Source organism: Hydra vulgaris, chromosome 03 (genome assembly GCF_038396675.1).
Source record: "Hydra vulgaris chromosome 03, alternate assembly HydraT2T_AEP".
Classification (NCBI taxonomy): Eukaryota; Metazoa; Cnidaria; class Hydrozoa; order Anthoathecata; family Hydridae; genus Hydra; species Hydra vulgaris.
In genome coordinates, this window is record NC_088922.1 from 51,579,185 (window position 1) to 51,599,923 (window position 20,739).

Sequence of the window (20,739 nt, forward strand, 5' to 3'; positions counted from 1 at the left end):
AAATAGTGGTACAAAATCAGCCGCAATGCATAAAATTACACTATTCTCTAGGTCGGACAACTTACTCCAAACTAGGACATTCTACTCCGGAGTAAAATGTCCGATCGGACAGTTTACTTCAGCGAACAGTTTTCTCCGTGACATGCCGTATGCTTCTAAGCTGAAGAATATAAAGCTTTTTTTTTTTTTTTTTTTTCTAAATTTTTTTTTTTAATTTGATAATATGTGACCCATCTGACTAAAACCAGTCACATGTATAAAATTTTAAGTTTTGAGTGTGATACATATTTAAAAAGGTATAATATTCTGCTTTAAAATGATGCAAAAATTATTGCTCTAGCTTGACCCTAGCCAAAGTTATGAGCAAAAATGTAACATCTATATTAAAATTTTAAAACGGAAAAAAACGCGTTTAAAGGTTTGATGTCATATAAAATAAAAAACTCCTTAGCAACCATGCATGGATTTTGTTCTAATTTGGCACACATCTACTATGATACATTTGCAACAAGTCCTAACAAAATTATTACTGTAGCTTGATTACTTTTTAAATTATAACACTTTTAGTACATCGAGAAAATTAAATTATTATCAATTTTTTAATTTTTAGATTTTTAAATCTATTGACAATATTTAAAGAAAAAAAAAATACCTAAATGTTGTTTATAAAAAATTTCATGTGCTGGTTTAAAAGCATAACAGAGTAAAAAGTGAAGAGTTAAAACAAACATTAAAAGTTTAAAACAAAAATAAAAAAAACAGTTAAAAGTCTAAACCACGCCCTCGTGCACCACGACCCCAACCTCGACCTCTAGGTCGCGTCTCATTGACAGTTTTTTGTTTTTTACCAGATTCACTGTCTTGTTTTGATCGTTTTCTTGAACATCCTCTTTTACTTTGTAGCTCTGTCAAAACTTCGTAGTCATCGGTATTGCTGTCGTGGTCCAGAGGTACAGAAGTCATCGATTGAAAATTGTCATCGCGAGGAATTATTGGAGCACCAGAATTTGGTAACGGACAAACGACATCTTGCAATGAATCCTTGACATATTCACGAATTTGATTGTACAAATACCATTGCCGCTGTAATGGAAGTCCTAGTGGTACAATAAAAAAATTGCTCTGATTGGTCAAATTTCAAATGAGACAAAGAAACACGTGTACACCATTGAATAGCTAAAGAGGTCAGCTTTCTAACCATACCAAAATGTCAAGGTTATTATTGCGCTAGGCAGTCATGTTTATTACTGAAAGTGGACTAATTTAATGAGTAATCACAGAAATTTTAAGACAATAGCCTCACAAAAATCTCCAAAATAACCATTAAAAAATTATTTTTTATTAAAAGTTAAGTTTGAATAGCAAAGAAAAGTTAATTATGTAAACAATTATGCAAAAAAATAAATAATGATAAAAATTGAATTTTTGAGATGTTTTGATGGTTTTTTCAATATAACATAACGCGACATCCGACTGGTTTTGGGCAGATGCGTCACATATTTTTTGTGTTTCTAATAAGCATGGAATAGAGGCTAATTTTAAAACTTCTCTTTTTAATGCATATAATAAAATCTTATATACCAATTTTATATACAAAGAGTTAATATTTCTAACATAATTTGATTCGCAGTCAAATGGTTATATATTAATAAAACGAGAATAATTTTTATTTTACGTTAGAAGTTGTTATTTATTTAATGTCTCTGGGAAACTTATTATATTAATTTATAATATTATGTTATAAATAATTTAATAAAATATAATATCTTTCAAATGAGCAAATACAACACCATTTTGTTATGTCATATAAAAAGATTTCAAATGACGCACTTTTTTAGTTAAAATTTCACTTATATACTTTAGCGGTCCAAAGCGGTCCAGTAACTTGAGACTTAAAATACATTGTTCAATATGCATATTATAAAAATAAACTTATAATCCGCGGATGTCTATATGGTCTCTATTAATGATTTTTACAAGTTAAATGATGTATCCAATTTTATGTGGCAAAAACATTATATGTATTTTATTCTAAATGGCTATGTAATAACTGGGTCTCAGTGAGACTTGATTAGTGTTACAATCTTGTTTTATTATTAATACATCTTAAAATACCTACTTATAAGATTTTGTAAATGAAATTCATGTTTTTATATAGGGGTCATTCATAAATGATGTCAGTGTTTTTTCTCAATTTTTTGGCTCCCCCTCCCACCTTTGTCAAACTCTGTCCATTTTTGGCCAACACCCCGTTATATATGATGTCAGTTTTTGTGTACTCCCCCCCCCCCCTTAAAAAACAATTAAAATGCTTAAAAACCATTGATTTTTTTTCTGACTAAATTATTCATTTATATAAAAGTAGATCTCATCAAATTATATTATATAATAGTCAATATCTCATTGAATAATCAACTAAGCAAGTTGCACTATATTTCTTTAATATAATCTTGCCATGGGTTGTTGAAGTGATCATCGATTGAAACAGTAGGTAGTGAATGCTCTCTGCGCTCTAAAAGGATATCGTATTCTTGATGTACAATCAAATTCGTTACGTCAACTTCATTTTCATCTAACCATTCAGCAGTTTCCGAACTCTTCTGCAAGGCGATGACTGCCAAAAATTCTGTCTGACGCTTGGCAGCGATACAAACAGGTAAGACCCTTTTGATAAGAGGGAGTGTTATAGCAGAAGAATGGATAGAAGCGTGCTTTTTCAACATAGCTTGAGAGGCAAAGTAGATATTGCACTTTTTACAGATTCTATCAGCTAGGCTAGACTGAATCGATGGACAAAACGCATCATACGGCAAAATTGGAATTCATTTAGCAGTACGAGGAAGAATACTTTCAAAGTTTGATGCCATCAGCATTAAGGCGGATGATGAAAGCAATTCTATTGCTCCTTCTGAGACATCTACTGCTTTGAACCCGTCTCTCGTTTGGTTGACAGGGACAGGCGGCGGAAGAAATCTTGCTCTAACTAGAGCAAAGCAAGAGCTTCTAATAGTCCGAAAACAAGAACGATTTTCACATTTCACAATTTGAGTAAAATATTGACTTGTACGAAGACGATCGGCAATCCAACGTTGATCTTGTAATAAAAGGCTCCTTGACTCTAGCTCTGATTTGTCTGGACCAATATACTCTGCAATGGTTGAATACCCGTCAATTTGTAGATCAGACCAAATATCAGCCAAAGCCTGTCCAGCTAAATGCAAAGTTCTGTTTTTCTAAATTTTCATCTATTATCCTGCCTGATTTAAAAAGATATGTTGGTTATTATAGGTTAAAAATTATATTAATATTTTTACAAATTAACTTTTGTCAATGTAATTACCTTGAGAATTAAGATGAGTTCCGTAATGTTCGTGCGGAAGAATCACCCCAGATAATTCTTTGCCATTTGTTGCTCAGCTCTGTTGAATGCACTGCGGCCTGGAAAGTTTGTCATAATGAAAAGAGCGTCAAGGTTATTCTTCAAGAAACGGTGAATCCCGATTTCAATTACTTTCTGGTATTTGGGATTTTTGTCAGGTCCTCCATTGACGCTAAACACAACGATAGGCTTAACCATATTAGTTTGAGGATCTTTGGTAATAGAGTCGAATTCTTTGATATCCAAGAGCCGCTGAAAGTCTAATCCATGAGCGAAGGCGGTCGAGGATGCGTATTTTCATGATCGAACAGCAATGTAGGTAGGTCCAGAATAAGTAACAGCATCTGTTTTTCCGAGACTATCTTTTTTGATCGTAATTCCAGCGTATACAGATGGTATACAGATGGTAAAAGCTTGTGCTTAGCAGCCACGACCCAGTCGTGGTCCGGGGGAGTTACCCGGTACTCCAAATGCATCAACAACGGCGCCTGTTTTTTGGCTGCGGTGATTTCAATTGACACTCTAGCCTTGTCCTCGTCTTGGTTAATGAAACACACTTCATCTGGCCCTAAAATAGAACAAACTTCTTCCACATATTTTATAGTTAAACTGCAAAAGAGTCCGTCAACATGTTTTAAATGAGATTCATTCTGAGGACTGATCAATCTAACAGGAACTGTTTTGACGTGCCTTTTGCCTTCTAATGTTCCTTAACTTCTCGGAAGTAGACGAGTATAGAGGGCGCTCTTGCTGATAGCAAATCCAATTTTGTTCATCTCGGATGTTAATTCGTCGAGAGTTTTAATGCTCTAAATAATAAAGAAATATATTTGGATATAATTACCTTTTTTTTACAGAAAACGGGATTTATTTTGTAAATTATATTCAAATCTAATCTTGAAATTAGTTGTTAACATTTCAAGGATATTTAAAATAGTGCAAGTACTAATTAAGAGTAAAACTCTAACAAATACAATATTAACAAACATAGCTAAGCTATCATTACCCGAAGAACCTCTGACCGATGTCTTTCATCAGCGGACGAACCATGGAGAGCAATATCCATAATCGCCTTCAAATGAAAAGGTTGATCTACTTCTAATGACGGTTGACCAGGTTTTTTTCTGATTTTTAGTTTTTCTTTGACTTCTGGGTGCTCCAAGCAGATTTCCTCCATTCTAGCTTTTTTCAGTTCTCTAGTTTTCTTCTGTTGAGCTTGATCATACTTTTTTTTCGGCCAGTTCTTTACATAGATTCCTCTTTTTCTTTTTCAAATCATCATCTTCAGCTTCAGCAATGAATCCACTCTCTTTCTAGTCTTCACACTTCTCTTTCTAGTCTTCAGTCCAGCAACTTCACAATTTTAAGCTGCAATCTCAGAATTAAGTTGATCTTGAGCCACTGTTCTTGCATTTTTTTGATTTTTCGTGGTCAACAAACTCAAAGTTAATGCACTTTCTTGATCATCAATAACAGATCGCTCATTGGTGGGCTCAACAAACTGTGAGGAATTCTTGTCAAATTCAAGTGGAGTATACGTGGGGGCAGACTGTTTTGGAGTATTGGCCCAAAATGATAATTGCTTGCTCTTGAACCTTATTGCCTTTTCATTAAATAAATTGATTAACTACATTACTCTTGATTCAAGATCCTTATGCACCAGTATCTCTTCTTTTAATGAATTCCATATACTATGGACTACTTTCTGGATATTAGCCTTTTTTTTATCGGGATGAACATTTCCATACGAGACCATCAATAAGTTAAGTAATGCGGTTTTATCTATATTTTAATATTGATTTATTAGTATTGTTTACATCACAACCAGAATAATGATTTTGCTCATCGTTAGCGCAAGCTTTTTAAAAGAGTTTCTTCAACCCGCTAGAGAGAAATTAGCGTTTCGAATTTTCAATAGACTTTATGTGTTTGCATTGCATCACCTAGAGAGCAATTAGAGTTTCGTATTTGAAATAACGACAATTTAATTTCAAAAAATGACAAATTTATGAGTTTACTTTTATGGGTTTACTTTGAACCACATTTTATAATCCGCTATGGAGCGAATAACGATTGTGAATTTTATATACATTTCTAACATAATTTGATTCGCAGTCAAATGGTTATATATTAATAAAACGAGAGTAATTTTTATTTTACGTTAGAAGTTGTTATTTATTTAATGTCTCTGGGAAACTTATTATATTAATTTATAATATTATGTTATAAATAATTTAATAAAATATAATATCAAATTAAATTTAATATTAATTTCCCCACAAACAAAACGACGTTTCTATACCATTTAGTAGATGTAAATACCGTTAAAATCTGCTCATTAAAACTTAAAAATTATTTAAATTTACATCATTTTGGCCACAAAACTCCCCTCCCCATTGTCAATTAGTATCAAACTTTCGAGCACTCCCTCCCTCCCCCCCCCCCACCCTATAATTACTGACGTCATTTATGGATGACCCCTAAGTTTTATATGACTGGCACCTCCTTTATTAATGATATTATAATGTTTAAGCATGTATGCCACTACAACACTAAAAAATATTCTCGCATGACTTAGTAGAAATGTTTTTGGAACCTCTTATCCTACAATTAGTTTTAGTTTTAACATGCCTAAATTGTATCGTAAGCAGTGTTTATCATATTTGCTTGCTGCTAAATGTGCGTGATCGAAGTTTGTAGATTGTATTTTGCAAAAGATAGGCTGAAAACTTTCAAGATTTAAAAAAGTCAAACAAAATTGATATATAAAGAGAAATAATTAAAAACCTAATTTTTATGACATTAATGTTTACTGATGACACAAACCTTTTTCTACAACAAAGTTTCAAAAAATATTGGAGTATTGTATAAAGCAAGAGATTTTTTAAATAGACATGCATTAATTCAACTTTATCACTCGCTTATTCAATATCGTGTAAACTATGCAAATATCGTATGGTGTAGTGCTAAAACGAAAACAATTAGATCCTCTTTATCGGCAACAGAAGCATTCAATACGTTAGTGCCGCATTCAAGCATTCTAATAAATAATAAAGATCGTTGTACTCATGCTAGGCCTCTTTTATTGGAAATGAATGTTCTTAATATCTATCAACTAAATGTTTTTAATGTTTTTTGCTTCATGCACAAATGTAAAATATACTTAACGCCGGTATCCTTTCAAAATTTATATGCAATAAAACCCAAAAACCTAAGATATTTGAAATATTTGGAGTTTTTAAATATTATTGTTAATATAACCTAAGAAATAACAATCTTATTCATCAACATTATTTGCATGCAAATTTCGGAAGACCTCTTATATCATATCTTTTTAACCTTATCTTTTATACCATATCGCAGAGCTTTTTTGTGGAATCAAATAGTTTTAAAATTTTTTGGTTTTTCTCAAATTTTTAAATTTTCTATAAAAAAAAACTGGAAAAAGTTATTTTGTTTATTGATAATACATACGAGTTCTCTTGAGCTCCGTATTGTGTGATTTCTTAATATGATATTTTAAAGTATTTGATTTTATATTAATAAACGGTATTTTATATTTGAAATATTTGGAGTTTTTAAATATTATTGTTAAACGATATTAACTGTTTTCGTTGACAGGATCTCTAAAGTAAGTTTAGGTAAAATACAAAAAGCCACATTCTCTGTCATCATAGAATATATAAGCAATATGGTTCTACAGTACAAACATACCATCGTTCTGCATATATCTTTTTTATCTGTATGTTTTTAGTCGGATAAATCATATTTGAAGAAGACATTATTAAGATCTTATTACAATGTGGTAGATCAAGTATAAATAAATCGTTTAAAAGGCATTTTGAACAACTTTCAATTTACTACAGAAACTCCATCGCATATATATATCGCATATATATATCGCGAGTTACAAGCAATAACTTTTAAGGAGTTTAGCTTACAAATTTTTATTGTTTTCTAAAGTAAAAGAAACATTTGTATTGCAGCAGCACCAATGGGGTTAAAGCCAGCTAGATAAGTTAAGTATATCATCATACACTGCAGGAAACATTGAAACTAGAGAATCCTGGTATATCTTATTTTAGTTAATGATAACCTCGAATTTTTTTGTTTTTCTTATCATAACTTCATAAAGAATGAGACATTTTTTTTTTGTAGTCAACATAATAGATACTAAATCATTGCTTGAATAAAGATAGATTTTGAAAAAGAATTCTGTAACTATCTTTTTTTTAATACACTGTGCTTTCATTTTTTTAAATCAAAAATTAAATCCCGTTTGGTTATATAAATATGTGATGCAATATTTGGTAGCAGACTCTTTCGCATTATCTTTTTTGCATCAAGTATAATTACTTTATTTGCTATTATATAGATTGCAATACTAATAAAAACAAAAAGATATATTTAAGCCCTTGGATTTTAAATCATAAGGCTTTGATATACTAACTATTTTTAAAGTATTTATACAAATTTATTATAATCGTTATTTTATTTCCAAAACTTCTTTATTGAATAAGTTTTTTAATTAATAATAAAAATATAAAAACACTTTTGCTCCACATTTATTGTTGGTATTACACTCTAAAAAAAGATAGAAGTTTCTACTGTAGGGTAGGATGTGTGATATACCCTTAGTAAAGTATAATTTTCTACCTTCTAAGGTAGAAAATTATACCTTTAAGGTAGAAAGTTGTATGAAAAATCATTATTTTCAATATAATTTAAGTAATGTATAGTATATAATATCTTAATATATGTTATGTTTATAGTATCTAGAGAACTTTTAAAATGTTTTATTTTGTATTTTAGAAAATTGCAAAAGATTACAAAAAAATAAAAAAATATGCAAGCAAGAGGATTTGAATTCAACAGAAAATTCAACAGAAGCGCAGTACGCTAACCACTTCGACCACAAAGGCATACTATACTAATAATTTTTAACAGTATTAAATAAACCAAAGCACAGTTGGCCAGAATTCACTTTTACTGGACAAAATTAATAACTCGTCATATAAAAAAAATTTAAGAACCAGTTTTGCATTGGTTACTAATTTAAGAATTGCGGTTTTAATGGTGACATTAGTTTAAGTTTTGGGTTGCTATGGATATCTAAGTTGCTTAGCAACCACATATTTTATTAACCTTAATAAATAGAAACTGGAACAAGTAATAACTTTAATAGATTGTTCGCATAATTACCACATTGAGTACTTTTATACTACAAATGTAGTGGTACTATGGATATTTCATTTTGTTGATAATGACATCTGGAATGCCTGAGAACGGTTCATTTTGCATAGTTACTAGCTAAAGTAACTTTTCTTAAAGCATCAATGTTATAAACTAGACTGATACCAATGTTATAAACAAGACTGACATCAATGTTATAAACTAGTCTGATTAAAAATTATTTAATGCATTTAAAAAATTTAACACATACCCAATTACTAATTTTATGTATTTTTATGCAGTTCCAGGTTTCTATTTTATATTTCATAAAACTACTACATGATCAAGCTTAAACTTTTTGTTTATATAATGATATAAAGGTTTTGATTTGAAATTAATTTTCGAACCAAAACTCATTTATTCTGATAATTGTAAAATAGCTTAAGCTTCTTTTTCTTTACCATCTTGGCGCCAACTACAACCTGATCCAAACTATAGTTCTTAACATGAATATAATGCAACTAATGGCGTCAATCTTCTTTTCTTTGTTTTAGGGATGACCGGGGCAAAATGAAAAATGTCTTAAGTTTACAGTTTTTCACTAGGTCGCAGCATTAATCAGACACTAATGACTCTCTTGTAGGTTGTTCATTAAAAATCGCATGGAGACGCTCAAATTGCCATTTTAGTATTAGTTGTGAAGCTTTGGTTGTTTACTGCTTCCATGTTATAACTTTTATGCAAGTGTAAATAAGCTCTGCTACAGATATAGGTTAGCTATTACGTTTCTTTTTAACATTTATAAGTAACTTAGTTTAAGTACTACCTATCAACAGAAAGGTCAATTAATCGTCTTCCTACATGGCAAGGAAAACGGATGTTTTTAAACAGGCCTTCCGGGGTAAGATGATGGGGGCAAGATGGAGAGCTCTTCATCTTGCCCCATGTTTCGGAATTTATTAAACTAACCATGATTATGATCTAGAAACTGTTGCGTTGGCTAAATTAAGTATTAATTACCTACTATATCGCAATTTAAGAAGGAAAGAAACTACTGCGAAGAATAATCGATTGCAATCAATTAAAGATAATTACGAAAATTCTATTTGTAAGAGCTTAGTTTGGAATAAATAGAATAAGAGAATAGAATTTGGGTTTCTTAAATATAAAATTAGCTAAAAACAATATACAAATAAGCTAAATAATATATTTAAAATAAATAAATATTTTATTTATTTGGTTTAAAGTTTTATTTGTTTAATTAATTAAAACCTAGTCATAGTTGTTTAATAATGATATATTGTATGTTATGATATATTTATAATTATATTTCAGATATGGTTAGAATTATAATTATTATTATAAATATTGTTATATTAATAAATATGGTTATATTTATTATAAAAATAATAATATTTCAGATATGGTTAGACACAATGAAAATTAATCTTCAAGAGATGAATGGAACAAAAAAACTTTGACCTCTGCTTAAGAAAATGTTAAAGAAGGACGTATGAGCTGCTTGCGTGCTGCAAATACGTTTAACGTACCTGAAGCTACAATTAGTTGTGGCTTGAAAAAAATGAAAATGTGAGAATAAATTTTAAACAGATTTTAAGCTAAATATTAGTTTGAACCTAGTAAAAATTGACCTAACCTCTTAGTTTAAATCCTGTTATTAAACCTGTATTTAAATATGTATAGTGTGAGTCCTGAATTTTTTTCACTAGAATGCTAACTTTTATTCAGGAGATGCCGGTTCATGAAGGAAGATTTAGAGAAGTCTTTAATGATGCGTAGAAAGAAGATTTAAAATCCTACATAACAGCAATGGACAAAATGCTTTTTGGATTAATAAAGAAACAGTGTAAAAGACTAGTTTTTGACTTTGCTGAGTAATATGGTATTTCGTATATTAACTATAATTTGTTGCATTGGCGCTAGAGTTTTTTACTTGCCACTTTTTCTATTTTTTTCCAGAAAACGAATGTTTCCTGAACTTGTAGAAAGAGCCTTACCAGAAACTGTTGGTCACTGTAGTGATATCGGCTGGACTAACGAGAGAACCTTTTAAATTTCTTGAAGTACTTTTATCTGCACGTGAAACCAATCCAAGAATCTCCTGCTTTATTGATCATTGACAACCACAAAACTCCCATAGGTAGACACACATTTGTAGGCTATATTATATTGCAGAGAAAAAAAATATCATTATGATTGGTTTGCCGCTCTATACATCACATCGTTCCTTGACGTGTCATTTTTTGGCCCATTAAAGACCTACTATAGCAAAGCAAGCGACAACTTCATGATCACTCATCCAGGACAACCTATCACAGACAAAAATATTGGTGATATTTTGAGCACCACTTTCTTTAAAGCAGCTACAATTGGAAATGTCGTTAATGGGTTTAAAGAATGTGGGATCGAGCCTTATAATCCACTTGTGTTAAGCAAACATGACTTCGCTGCTGCAAAAACTAAAACAACCATTATGTTGGCAATCAAACAATAATAATAATCCTCAGACCCAAGTAGTAGAAAACCATCATATAGACCATCCGGAAAAACTTATAAAAAATGCAAATTCACCTGGGACCTGTCAGATACAACAGTTGGATAAAAGTAGAGTTTTTTTTTTATCGATGGAAGCAGTTAGTTAAAGAATCTTATTATTATTACAAATTAATCTTATATTGGTTTATTTTCTAGCCATTATTTATTATCCTTTTTAAAACGAATTTTAGAGTATTTTAGAGTTTTAGCAACGAATTCTAGAGTATTTTAGATTATTTGTCAAAGATGCTTTATGAAGTTAGACAGATTATTATTTGCAGTTAAGTCGATGCAATTTACAAATATACAAAAAAATTTACAAAAACAAACTATGCACACAAAATATTAGCCTTAGGTAAGTTCAAGTTTTCTTGTATTATATATGAATAAATATCAATATTTTTCATGTTTTAACTATGGGGTCATCCATAAATGACGTCAGTAATTATAGGGTGGGGGGGGGGGAGGGAGGGAGTGCTCGAAAGTTTGATACTAATTGACAATGGGGAGGGGAGTTTTGTGGCCAAAATGATGTAAATTTAAATAATTTTTAAGTTTTAATGAGCAGATTTTAACGGTATTTACATCTACTAAATGGTATAGAAACGTCGTTTTGTTTGTGGGGAAATTAATATTAAATTTAATTTGATATTATATTTTATTAAATTATTTATAACATAATATTATAAATTAATATAATAAGTTTCCCAGAGACATTAAATAAATAACAACTTCTAACGTAAAATAAAAATTACTCTCGTTTTATTAATATATAACCATTTGACTGCGAATCAAATTATGTTAGAAATGTATATAAAATTCACAATCGTTATTCGCTCCATAGCGGATTATAAAATGTGGTTCAAAGTAAACCCATAAAAGTAAACTCATAAATTTGTCATTTTTTGAAATTAAATTGTCGTTATTTCAAATACGAAACTCTAATTGCTCTCTAGGTGATGCAATGCAAACACATAAAGTCTATTGAAAATTCGAAACGCTAATTTCTCTCTAGCGGGTTGAAGAAACTCTTTTAAAAAGCTTGCGCTAACGATGAGCAAAATCATTATTCTGGTTGTGATGTAAACAATACTAATAAATCAATATTAAAATATAGATAAAACCGCATTACTTAACTTATTGATGGTCTCGTATGGAAATGTTCATCCCGATAAAAAAAAGGCTAATATCCAGAAAGTAGTCCATAGTATATGGAATTCATTAAAAGAAGAGATACTGGTGCATAAGGATCTTGAATCAAGAGTAATGTAGTTAATCAATTTATTTAATGAAAAGGCAATAAGGTTCAAGAGCAAGCAATTATCATTTTGGGCCAATACTCCAAAACAGTCTGCCCCCACGTATACTCCACTTGAATTTGACAAGAATTCCTCACAGTTTGTTGAGCCCACCAATGAGCGATCTGTTATTGATGATCAAGAAAGTGCATTAACTTTGAGTTTGTTGACCACGAAAAATCAAAAAAATGCAAGAACAGTGGCTCAAGATCAACTTAATTCTGAGATTGCAGCTTAAAATTGTGAAGTTGCTGGACTGAAGACTAGAAAGAGAAGTGTGAAGACTAGAAAGAGAGTGGATTCATTGCTGAAGCTGAAGATGATGATTTGAAAAAGAAAAAGAGGAATCTATGTAAAGAACTGGCCGAAAAAAAAGTATGATCAAGCTCAACAGAAGAAAACTAGAGAACTGAAAAAAGCTAGAATGGAGGAAATCTGCTTGGAGCACCCAGAAGTCAAAGAAAAACTAAAAATCAGAAAAAAACCTGGTCAACCGTCATTAGAAGTAGATCAACCTTTTCATTTGAAGGCGATTATGGATATTGCTCTCCATGGTTCGTCCGCTGATGAAAGACATCGGTCAGAGGTTCTTCGGGTAATGATAGCTTAGCTATGTTTGTTAATATTGTATTTGTTAGAGTTTTACTCTTAATTAGTACTTGCACTATTTTAAATATCCTTGAAATGTTAACAACTAATTTCAAGATTAGATTTGAATATAATTTACAAAATAAATCCCGTTTTCTGTAAAAAAAAGGTAATTATATCCAAATATATTTCTTTATTATTTAGAGCATTAAAACTCTCGACGAATTAACATCCGAGATGAACAAAATTGGATTTGCTATCAGCAAGAGCGCCCTCTATACTCGTCTACTTCCGAGAAGTTAAGGAACATTAGAAGGCAAAAGGCACGTCAAAACAGTTCCTGTTAGATTGATCAGTCCTCAGAATGAATCTCATTTAAAACATGTTGACGGACTCTTTTGCAGTTTAACTATAAAATATGTGGAAGAAGTTTGTTCTATTTTAGGGCCAGATGAAGTGTGTTTCATTAACCAAGACGAGGACAAGGCTAGAGTGTCAATTGAAATCACCGCAGCCAAAAAACAGGCGCCGTTGTTGATGCATTTGGAGTACCGGGTAACTCCCCCGGACCACGACTGGGTCGTGGCTGCTAAGCACAAGCTTTTACCATCTGTATACCATCTGTATACGCTGGAATTACGATCAAAAAAGATAGTCTCGGAAAAACAGATGCTGTTACTTATTCTGGACCTACCTACATTGCTGTTCGATCATGAAAATACGCATCCTCGACCGCCTTCGCTCATGGATTAGACTTTCAGCGGCTCTTGGATATCAAAGAATTCGACTCTATTACCAAAGATCCTCAAACTAATATGGTTAAGCCTATCGTTGTGTTTAGCGTCAATGGAGGACCTGACAAAAATCCCAAATACCAGAAAGTAATTGAAATCGGGATTCACCGTTTCTTGAAGAATAACCTTGACGCTCTTTTCATTATGACAAACTTTCCAGGCCGCAGTGCATTCAACAGAGCTGAGCAACAAATGGCAAAGAATTATCTGGGGTGATTCTTCCGCACGAACATTACGGAACTCATCTTAATTCTCAAGGTAATTACATTGACAAAAGTTAATTTGTAAAAATATTAATATAATTTTTAACCTATAATAACCAACATATCTTTTTAAATCAGGCAGGATAATAGATGAAAATTTAGAAAAACAGAACTTTGCATTTAGCTGGACAGGCTTTGGCTGATATTTGGTCTGATCTACAAATTGACGGGTATTCAACCATTGCAGAGTATATTGGTCCAGACAAATCAGAGCTAGAGTCAAGGAGCCTTTTATTACAAGATCAACGTTGGATTGCCGATCGTCTTCGTACAAGTCAATATTTTACTCAAATTGTGAAATGTGAAAATCGTTCTTGTTTTCGGACTATTAGAAGCTCTTGCTTTGCTCTAGTTAGAGCAAGATTTCTTCCGCCGCCTGTCCCTGTCAACCAAACGAGAGACGGGTTCAAAGCAGTAGATGTCTCAGAAGTAGCAAAAGAATTGTTTTCATCATCCGTCTTTATGCTAATTGCATCAAACATTGAAAGTATTCTTCCTCGTACTGCTAAATGATTTCCAATTTTGCCGTATGATGCGTTTTGTCCATCGATTCAGTCTAGCCTAGCTGATAGAATCTGTAAAAAGTGCAATATCTACTTTGCCTCTCAAGCTATGTTGAAAAAGCACGCTTCTATCCATTCTTCTGCTATAAAACTCCCTCCTATCAAAAGGGTCCTATCTGTTTGTATCGCTGCCAAGCGTCAGACAGAATTTTTGGCAGTCATCGCCTTGCAAAAGAGTTCGGAAACTGCTGAATGGTTAGATGAAAATGAAGTTGACGTAACGAATTTGATTGTACATCAAGAATAAGATATCCTTTTAGAGCGCGGAGAGCATTCACTACCTACTGTTTCAATCGATGATCACTTCAACAACCCATGGCAAGATTATATTAAAGAAATATAGTGCAACTTGCTTAGTTGATTATTCAATGAGATATTGACTATTATATAATATAATTTGATGAGATCTACTATTATATAAATGTATAATTTAGTCAGAAAAAAAATCAATGGTTTTTAAGCATTTTAATTGTTTTTTAAGGGGGGGAGTACACAAAAACTGACATCATATATAACGGGGTGGTGGCCAAAAATGGACAGAGTTTGACAAAGGTGGGAGGGGGAGCCGAAAAATTGAAAAAAACACTGTCATCATTTATGGAAGAACCCTTATCTGACTGGCACCTCCTGACAAAAGAAGATTTGCAAACTTGAAAGAAAAGTAGAATTTTGGCTAAGGTTTTAAAAAGGGGTCAGGGTAACAACATCAGTTTTTGCCATATCTAATACAATCTGCCCAATAACATTTATAAATATAATGAGGTATAATAACATCTCTCCAATTTCATCTGAAGTTTTACTATTGTCTAATAACATCTGTCTAACAAAATGTGAATCTTCATTGATGTCTAATAATATCTGTGCAAAAACTAAATGAATATTACAGATGTAGTTACATCTTTTAAATTATCAAGTAAAATTTAAATTATTAAGTGTAAAAGCATCTGTGCAACTACATCTTTGGATTTTGTAGATGTAGTTCCATCTTTTAAACTATCAAAGTTTATTAACATTTGTGCAACTACATCTGTAGATTTTAAGATGAAGTTATTTTTTTAATTGAATTTATTAATAGCGCATTATTTTACCCAGATGTTATAACATAAAGAAATGTTTTCAGATGTAGTTACATGTACAGATGATCTTGGACAACTCCAAAGATGTTGTTGGGCAGATTTAGTAATCTTTTACTTTAAAAAGAACTTGTTGTTTCAGAAAATATTTTGTAAAATCTGCGGTAAAAAATTTCAGCATTTCCATTAAACAAACAAGTTACATTTTTACTAGAGACTAAGTTGTAATGACTTCTTGAAATATTTGAAATATTTATTCTCGATTTAAAATTTTTAAGTTTAGCTAATAGCAGGGTACTATTTATGGAGCAACCTTTTCTGCAATCTTAACTAAATAAATTTGAAACCTAATAGGATGAAGAATAACCTTTGCTTTCTTTTATTCTTTACTAAATTGTTTAACCTAATATTTGAACTAAAATTGAAGTCTATAGCAACTCAATAGCAGCTAAAACAGCATCGAATTCATTCACATTATCAAAGTCTGCACAATGACATTCTGAAACAATATCATTGGATAGTTTTTTTAAAAGTTGAATAAAGACTTTACATTACGACAATGATATATATAAAAACGAGATGTCTAACTTGGGGAATTTTATCGGACGAAAAGTGAAGCCGCTTTTTTTTGTTATCATATTTAATCCGTCATTTGTAAAAAAGGCAAAATATTGTATAGGTTATGTTATGGAAGCCATTTTTAAATTTAAAAAGGCCAAAAGCGGCTTCACTTTTAGGATTGAAGTTAGACATCTAGTTTATATAATACATCGTTGCATTAAGATAACCACGCGGTATTTAATTGAAAATTTTGTAACTACTAAGACAGTTTCATGAAAAATGACGAATTTTTACTTCGTTCTTACTACAGCGTTCTTACTACATATTTGTAAGTTAGCTAACCATCATCTGAATAAAATTTTTAAAGGATCCTTTTTTTTTACATATTCAAACATTTCAGTAACATTAGTATTTTTTTATTTCAGTAACATTAGTATTTTTTAGTATAGGACTACCTTAAACAGATGAAAAAAAACTTATGTATTCTCAACATGTTATTAATTATGCGTGTAATTAACTAAAAAACAGCTTATTTTTCAACAAGTTTAACTTATTGCTAAGTTTCTCAAATTAAGTCGAACTTTTCAAAAACATTGCTTGGTATATTAACTGTGCCGAGTGAAAAAAAAAAGATATTTTTTTATATAATTCGTTGGAAATTACAATTTAGTATGACACCTAAAATAAGTGACGAAGTTGCTTAATTTTTTAAAATTTTAATACAAATGGGACACATTAGTGAAAAATTTTTTGACTCAGCACATTCATCTAATTAATTAATCTCTTCAAAAAATTTCAAAGAATAATAATAAACCAAACTGAAAATATCTTTATTAGGTGGAAATTTTTAAAACGGAGAAAACACCAAAAAAAATAAAATAACATTTAAAAAAACAGACTTTTTCTGTTTAAGAAATAAAATTAAAGCATGCTTAAAACTTTTATTCCGTTGTTGTACATTTTTTATTGTTTATAAAGGTTAAACCTTCAAAAGGTTTAACCTTTTTATAAAGGTTAAACCTTTAAAACCTTTTAAAAAGACTATATTAAAAAATATGTATATATAATAAATATATTTTTTAATATAGTCGACTCGTCTATTTATAAAGTTTACTTGCGCTAGTGGCAAAGCGCTCGCTTCATAAGCGAGAGGTTCCGAGTTCGATCCCCACCACATCCCTGGTAGTACCGCGCTCAAATTGTTTCTCCGCGTAGCGGCCTTGTTCGTCAAGGTTCGTGTTTCGAAGTTATAGAGTTGAGAGAGGGTTATAACCACTATTAAGTAGCCTCCTCATCTGTAGTGGCTTTATCGGCCTTGAGGAGGTGAATGGAGGCCTTGAGGAGGTAACAAAAAAAAAAGAAAAAAAAAAAGGTTAATATATGCTTCGATTCAATTAATTTTTAGTGAATTATTTTAGTAATTAAGCATTCTTACGGCAATATATTACGGTTACGTTTTATTTTTTATTATCTCGAAATCTCGGGTAAATTTTAAGAGAGTAATCCCAGGACTTTCGGATCACCAATATGTACGGAATCGCAAGATACAGATATTGCCATCCCTTACATCAACATAGCTTACGAAATATACTGTTGACCATATTTTTAAATATATATTTGCATGTTAGCTAAAAGGCATGTTTAGTCTTTTAACATGTTTTTTTCTATAAATGCCGTATTAAAATATTAAATATAATTCTTAAAAAAAAAAAGTTAAAAGTACTTATAAAGAATAAAAGATCAAAAGCATAAAATTCAAAAAATCTAAAATTGTTTTTTTTCTCCCCTTAAAAAAAAAACAAAAAAAAAACTTTAGTTTGTTATTAAAGGAAAAAAATGACAAAAAAAAAAAAAAAAAAAAAAAAAATACATATAAAAATATTCATCTAAATTCCTTTTTTGGATGTAAATTTTTTGAAAATCCTTGCAGACTATTAAACAGTGAAAGCGCCATCTTCTTATATACACTCAATGCAAAACCCAATAAACAATAATTTCAAAATTTACGTCCATTCTGGCGTAGTTTCTCTTGTAATTCTATCAACTGATTTTTCTTTCAGTGCCATTTTTAAAAGTTTATCAAAGTCATCTTCAGGAGATTCACAGCGTAAACTTACGTCACGCCTCACTTTTTCTTCTAAATAACTGTTGTTCCCGTCTACAATATATTTTTTTAAACATATTAACATACAAGTAAGTATAAGTTTAAAAATTACCATACCGTATGCGATCGCAAATTTCGTAAAATAATTTTTGAACAAAATTAATGCAGAATGAAAACTTAAAAATACAAATTTTTATTTATTTATTAAAAGGTGTTCAGAAAGACATCTACATTTTTATTCAATACGTCCTCTCTTATCATCAATCACAGCTTCAAGACGACTTCTTAACCTGGAACAGGTGGTCTGGATACAGTCTTTGGGCATCTTGTTCCACTCCTTCATGATGGCAGCATTCAGGGAGTAGACACTGTTGTGTAGACACGTTGACAAGCTCTTGACTCTACATAGGCCCAAATTGAATAGTCAAGAGGTGACAAATCTGGAGATCCAGGTAGCAATAACACTTTTGACCAGTGTTTCAGCAGGTTCTCCTGCAGCCACCTCTGGGTCTTATGGAACTTATATGGTGGTGCTCCTACTTGCTGGATCACCACGTTGTCATCAGGAGAGTAGTGGGTATCGATCCAGGGCTTGACATGGTTCTCCACGATTCGAATGTACTCATTGGTGTCAACTTTCTAATCAGATTTGATGAAAACTGGAAGCATTTTGAGATCATCAGGCCAAACATCATAACCGAAGCCGGATGTCTAGTCTTGAATGTATATTTTCATGCTCAGGGGCTACTTAGACTAGTTGATGACTAATAAAACGTTTGGTTCTACTGTTTGACACAGAACCAACAGTAAACAATTTGTGTTTTTGAATGTATATATTTTGAATCTATATATTTGAATGTATAATCTACATGCTCTGGGACTGCTAGGACTGGTTGATGACTAATAAAACGATTGGTTCTACTGTTTGACACAGAAGCAACAGTAAACAATTTCTCATCTGAGAATAGGATGGTCGTTAATCTCTTCTTCAAGAGGTTCAGAAGTTTCTTTGATCTTTCAAATCTTTTTCATTTGACACTTGGGGTAACCAGGTTTCTTAATTCTGGCTCTTGACTTTGCCTTAAGTTCCTTTCTTATCACAATCCTGATGGTGTGCTCTCACTGAGAGCTCTTTAGCCATTTTCCACATTAATCTTACTGGTCAATAAGGAGTTCGAACCACTGCCAAACTTCCTTTTAACATGACCACTCATTTGAAAACGTTGTCACAGTGTAGACATTACTCAGAGGTTTGTTTAGCATCTTGGAGATGTCTTTGGGCATGGTACCATTCATGGTCAGATCAAAATTGGTTTATTCTTATTTTCAAAGATTTATGGGTATATATATAATATATAGATAACAAAAACAAACTATGTGTGTAAAAATACAAACGGAACATTTATTTTAAAATTACCAAACTTATTACGAGATTTGTGGTCGCATGTTAAAAAAACGGTGTTAAAAAAAAATTATAATTTTAATAAGAGTAAATAATAATAATAATAGGGAAAATTAATCGGCTTACCAAAATCAACATAACTTCCACCAACAAACTTTCTTCTTCCACCAAAGCAAAGTTCAAGCATTGGATAACTTGCATCATCATTTCCCTCTTAAAAAAAATAACTTAAATATATAATATAATTTAGTGTAAAGTTAACATAATATCAAAAATTCGATCTGCACGAGTTATAAACGGGATATTAATTCATAGTGTGCTCAAACAATAATATACTTCAATGTCTTTAAAAATAAACAGAGTGGCTCTATTGCAGGGATTTTAGATTTTTAGATTGAGAACTGGAAAAAGAAAGATAACAAAAACAACTTCATTGATCTTAAAAAATGTGATAATGATGACGTTACTCTTTGAAATTTTTTACAAATAACACAATAACATTCACACAGCTAAAAGGTTTCCGAACAGAATTAGTAAGTCTTAAAAAATATGATTAATCATCTGTTTACAGGATTGCATAACTTGCATATAATGGATTTAACAGTACTTTAAATTTAGTTGCTTGGTTAGTATATCAACTGTAGTAGCTGGTTGGTGCTTGAATTTGACCTGGGCAGGATAAAGCTTGATAAAATAAAACTGGCTAATTAAGTGTACCCATCATCATAATCAACTATTCTCATCTTAATTATTTTAACATCTGATTCTCTGCACTTGCATAGATTGGCTGGTTTCTAATTATTTCACTTCTTGAATGTTGTTGTTGATTGGTTCTTAAATACTCACAATGTTGGTGTTAGGGTAATTAGTGTTAATTAGTGTTATGATGCCGTTAGGGCAATTAGTTAATAAAACGTTTTTTTACTATCTTATATTAAATTTAAATTCATCCGCAGAAATCAAAGTTTCTTGTAAAGTGAATAATC

General features: G+C 31.1%; 1 protein-coding gene across 1 annotated transcript in view; it reads right to left on the minus strand.

The window, feature by feature from the left end:
- Window positions 1–17,835: 17,835 nt before the first annotated feature.
- The window catches only part of LOC100210778 (peroxisome proliferator-activated receptor gamma coactivator 1-alpha), a 45,236-nt gene continuing 42,332 nt past the window's right edge, over window positions 17,836–20,739 (minus strand). Inside the window, exons 9-10 of the mRNA XM_065793608.1 lie at window positions 19,880–19,966; window positions 17,836–18,405 (exon numbers count right to left, since the gene is read on the minus strand). Of these exons, the coding sequence (XP_065649680.1) occupies window positions 18,251–18,405; window positions 19,880–19,966 (242 nt within the window). The 3' untranslated portion in view covers window positions 17,836–18,250. The remainder of the gene's footprint in view (window positions 18,406–19,879; window positions 19,967–20,739) is intronic.